General features: G+C 36.5%; 1 protein-coding gene across 1 annotated transcript in view; it reads left to right on the top strand.

The window, feature by feature from the left end:
• Positions 1–5,381, top strand: part of LOC101846823 (SCO-spondin) — a gene marked incomplete in the record, with an annotated part of 41,593 nt that overhangs the window by 27,035 nt on the left and 9,177 nt on the right. The window contains 6 exon segments of the mRNA XM_013084284.1: positions 1,138–1,252; positions 1,764–1,924; positions 2,557–2,661; positions 3,755–3,874; positions 4,137–4,244; positions 4,888–4,911. Coding sequence (XP_012939738.1) covers positions 1,138–1,252; positions 1,764–1,924; positions 2,557–2,661; positions 3,755–3,874; positions 4,137–4,244; positions 4,888–4,911 — 633 coding nt within the window.

The raw sequence follows: 5,381 nt of genomic DNA, 5'->3' as shown, positions 1-5,381 counted from the left end.
AGCGAGAGAGAGGGAGAGAGAGAGGGAGAGAGAGAGAGCGAGAGAGAGGGAGAGAGAGAGAAGGAGAGAGAGAGAGAGCGAGAGAGAGGGAGAGAGAGAGGGAGAGAGAGAGAGGGAGAGAGAGAGAAACAGGGGCACTAAAGGGGGTTGGTCATTGGTGGATGGGAGAAAGAAAAGGATAACGAAAAAGTAATGCATGTGCACACACCTAATACATTCATTGCAAATCTTGAGAGGGAGGAAACTTTAAGTTCAAAAGCAATAACAATGACACAGAGTCCCTAAGATACACACACGCACACACACACACACACACACACACACACAAACACACACACACACAAACACACACACTTCCACACCGCTGTAGAGCTTAACATGTGTAAAAGCCATTGAATACAGCATAATTCTGTTTTTGAATCATTACTAAGTTCTGTATTGTTTATCACGTTGTGCTCTACGTTAACTGCAAAGTTACCTTCCCAGTTCAGTATTAGTGAATCAGCATTTTTTAAAAAGAAAAGAAATGAATTAGGAACATCTTTAGCCATTCTGAAAAAAAAATGTCCTTTGATAATTTGAAAGTCTTCTTTAAGGGGGATGAAATTTGAATAGATTGACCGATAGGAATGAATCATGCTGATGAAAGTTTGGTAAAAAATTAGTAGAATGTTTTTTGGGCAGTGGTGCTCAGTACTGACTTAGAAATAAAGCAGTTGCTGAACACTTTTGGCTTTTAAAAATTATTATTGATGCATCAGTTGTGAGGTTGAAAAATTGCCAGAGGAACTTAAAGGATATAAAAATGCCTTTTTAACATGTCCATAGAGTTTGGAGCTAACTTAGGGGACCGGTTTGTTGCTCTTGTACTGCACAATTTAAGTTCACTTTAGTTTTTTTATATTGCTAATTTTTCTACGAACAAGCAAGTACGTGTTGTAATATTCCATTTAAGGCAATTTTTAATTCCGTTTTGCAAAAACTGTTTGTCTAGAATGAAAATCGTCCTGCTAGCGAATATGTCTAAGACCTGTTTTCATAACCCTTCTTGAATCCTCTCTTCTAGTGAGATGGTTTGGAGAACTTCATTCGCTTCAGTGTTGTAAAAATATTTTCTTTCTTTGAATACAATTGCAGACCTGGAAAATATGATGGGCTCTATGTGTATCCCAAAGAAAGAATGTCCATGTGTTGATGATGAGGGACGTACAGTTCTCCCAGATGCCCACGTGACCATCAAGTGTCAAGAATGGTAAGCTACAGCATGTCTCCTGGCAGGGTTAATAGAAGACACCTTTATCTTCTCTTTGATTGTCTTTAGACATGCACATAGTTATATTGCACACAGTTACACAACTTCTGAGTTGTATGTTTTCCAGGCAAATCTGATTTTTTGTGCTACTCTAAAGTGATTTGTTTTTATTAACTTGATTTGGCACTGTTGCGTGACAAGAAGCCATATTAAAGGTAAAATATAGTCTCATGAATAAGGTTATATTTCTGTTCTATTCTATTTATTTTTTGGCATGTTTATTTGCTCGGATCTTGACTGCAACATAGCAAAGTGAAAGTAGTGAGAGACGTAACTAGACTATGAATGAGTTACACAATAATAATCTTTGTTGTTGTTGTTTTGTTTTTAAAAAAATTACAAATGAAATGTACTGTAAAAGACAAGTAATTGTTTCCGTTGTAAGTTCTTTTTTTTAAAACGCGAATTACAAAAAGCTTTATCCAGGCCCTTTGTTTGTTTTAATTTTCAGTGAATGTGTTGAAGGCGAGCTTCAGTGCACAGGAGACAAATGCGAACTTGAATGTAAGGAAGATGAATTTGCGTGCGGTAGCGGTCGATGCATCTCTAAATACAACGTGTGCAACGGAAGAATGGAATGCCCCGATGGCAGTGATGAAATGGATTGCAAAGGTAACTACTCCTTAGGACTGATGCATTCAGCTGTGATCTGATGTTTGTGCAAGTTTGTATTACAAATGTTTTTCTGCGTATAGCTGAATGATTGACAGATGAAATGATTGTGTCTGTATCATTACATCTTGAAACTGTCAATCATAGATTGTACTTACAAAGTAGCGCTTGCTCCAACGGCTACCTGTATAAGACAGTCACCTGAATAAATATCCTCTTTCCTCTCCCACGCCGCCCCCCCCCCCTTGGGATTTAAAGAAATTTTAATGACACTGTTCAACAAGACAACCTGTCTAAGACAACCGTTTTCCTACTCGACCACTGGTGGCCATCTTGGACAATTTGGAATGTGTTTTTTGGTTGTCCGTGGCTGACGTTGTCTCGGTTCAGTGTCATAGAAAACCTCTGCAGTCCGCGCTTTAGACAATCATTTGGCGCTCAATCTCCTTTTCTAGGCCAAAGTTCACAGGAAAGCATTTCCTGAAAACCACATTTTGTACGACATTCTAAAACTACATTGTTAACGTATATATTTTCTGGTCGGAAGAGGGTACATTGAACAGAGCTTTCATTCCCTTTCCGTGGAGAATCCACAAATCTTATACTTTACCTATGATTACTTTTTTCCCCAGAAATTTGCACTGGATTCCTTTGCGACGATGGAGAATGTGTTGGCAACTTTACCGTCTGTAACGACATCATGGACTGTGAGGACCAGAGTGACGAAAGAGACTGCTGTAAGTCATTGTAGATAGATAGCAGACAAACATTTATGAATTAATGAAAGTCGAGATTTTTACTTTAAAATGTTCTCAGTGGTTATTGTGGGTTATAAGTTTTGACGGAAAAAAAAGAAATGGGTTTCTGTTATATATCCTAATTTTCCTACACATTCTGCTATAATGTAATATTTGTTTTTTGGTTCAATAATTACATGCCCATTAAAGAGCACATTTCTGAGAGGATTCTACTGAAAAATGTAGCTCAAAGGCAGAAGAAATGTAAATGTTCTGTTTCCACTAACTCGCAAGCTAAAGAAATAACTTTTGCTGCCATTTTTTCGCTAATTGTGACTGTGTGCTGTTATCGGTGTGTACGTGGGTGTGTGTGTAAGTTTTTGTGACTCTGCATGTACTGGAAAGAGAGTGTGGGGAAAAGAGAGCGAGCACTTTTGTGGAAACAAGGTTCCATGAAGTACTTGAAAGATTGAAAACATAATATATGCAACTAAAGTATTTAAACAGTGTTGTTGTATAGTAAAAGGATATTTCCTCAGCTTCTTTGTACAGCGAATGGCTGACAATGGGAATAAATAACTTAGAGCATTTTTGTTGCTTGCAAGAAATAATTTGTCTCTGTTTTAATCGCCTGTAGAAAATATAGATTGAGCTTGCCCTTTTGGCATGGGGTTGGTAAAGTAAAGGAGTAGTAGACATAACTACAACATTGTTCACTGTTAATTTTGTTTCGAATTATTTGAAATTCAAACTGTCTTTTTGTACAGGTGCTCAATTATTTTTGAAAATATTGCTTGGTTTGAGCCACTATAGAGATCGATTCCGGCCAACAAATAACTTGCTGTTAGATCTTTGAGGGAAACCATTATTACATTCTGTTTTAAAAAATTCAAAGTGTAATTTTGCTCATGCCATCAAACTTATATTTAAAAATATTGCTTAGTTTGTTCCGCTATAGCCAATAACAATGTTTGTGATAGATCTATACGTGAGCCTTTATTCTTTTTGTGTTTTTTATGTAGATACACCCTGTTCTTAGACAGGAAACATAAATGGAAAAAGAAGTGCATTGTGCCTTTTCTATTTTTGACAGCTGTACCTTGCGCAGAAGGACAATTCAAATGTCCAAACAGCTTCGTTTGCATCCCTGAGGAATATATTTGTGATGGAATGATTGATTGTCTCGCAGGAGAAGAAGAGATTAACTGTGAAGGTAAGTCATTTAGACAGGAAGATAAGAGAAATAAACTTGTAAGACAATAAATTATTAATTTGTGCACAAATCTACATTTGTGCGTCAGATTGTCTGTTCAAGATTAGTTGTTCTTCATCTAATAACTATATTTTATCAGTTTGCAAGTACTGTCCAACTTTTAAAAAACTTAAACTCAAGAGGTAAAACACAAAGGTTTTATTTGACTTTCTGAATGGAGTGATAACACTTAGGTATATCTTCTCTTTATTTCTATGTACAGTTTGCCGCATAAACGAATCCCACTGCAACCAGACCTACTGCATGCCCAAACAATACTTCTGTGATGGACACGACGACTGTGGAGATGGATCAGATGAGTCCGGCTGCAGTGAGTTCTCCAACCATCCTTCTAGTTCCTTTTTTCGTCTATTGATGTCTGTAACTGAGTGGACTGACTTTTCCTTCATGGACAGAAAGAGAGCTTTTACGGATCCGTTAGAGGTTCAAATATGCATAGGACAGAGATGATAAGTCAGAAGTTTAGCTTTACAGCTGTAACCAATTCAGTCTAATAGATTTCTAAAGCCATCCATCCCCTTCTCAGTTTATGAGTGCACACTGTAATTGTGGGCTGGGTAAGTGACACTCAGAAGCTCAGCAGACATAATAATAATTATTTTTGTTACATTTTATATATTATATTAGACACTTGCCTTAATGAAGTCAGCCACCAAAGTCAATCTCAAAAGAGAGCTCCTTGTGACAAATTCAATAAGAAGGAAACCAGAGAACAGCATTCTTATTTTGATTGAGTGGTATACTACATTGATCCGGGGCTGTCTAGAAAAAAATTGTATAGAATTGTATAGAAGCAGAATATTTGATTTCGAAATGAAAACTTTAAAAAAGTTATATAATAAAATTGACAACAAAATTAATGTGACCGGGAACTGTAACCCATTGATATGTTGTTTACTCTCAATGTGATTTTAAACTAATATGCTTTCTCCCTCTTTTTCTCTCTAACACAGCATTCCCAACGACAACCACCCCAGGTAAGATTCTTGAGAAAAACTCAACACAGATTGCTTTATTTTATCCACATGATACTTCTAGCTGTCACATTCCACAATTGTTATTTTGCCTTAAGAGGCAACTGTAGTATTTGCTGTTTCTGTAGACGTCAATGGGTCTATAAAGAAGGGGGATCTGAACAATTGTTTGTTTGTTTGTATGAAAGTCGTCTTAAAGGATTGAGATACAGTTTTTCTGGTAGAAAGGATTTGTTTGTATAAATATCGTCTTTAAGGATTGAGACACAGTTTTTCTGGTAGAAAGGATTTGTTTGTATAAATATCGTCTTTAAGGATTGAGACACAGTTTTTCTGGTATAAAAGATTTGTTTGTATGAAAGTCGTCTTTAGGGATTGAGATACATTTTTTCTAGTATAAATGAGGCTGGATACTTTGCTTGTGTGCAGGTACTCTTTACGGATACATATTTAATTATTTTTCAAGTATGAAT

Source organism: Aplysia californica, unplaced genomic scaffold (assembly GCF_000002075.1).
Source record: "Aplysia californica isolate F4 #8 unplaced genomic scaffold, AplCal3.0 scaffold00283, whole genome shotgun sequence".
In the NCBI taxonomy this organism is placed as follows: domain Eukaryota; kingdom Metazoa; phylum Mollusca; class Gastropoda; order Aplysiida; family Aplysiidae; genus Aplysia; species Aplysia californica.
The sequence above is the reverse complement of the archived record's forward strand: the minus strand, read 5'-3'. Positions and strand labels throughout refer to the sequence as shown.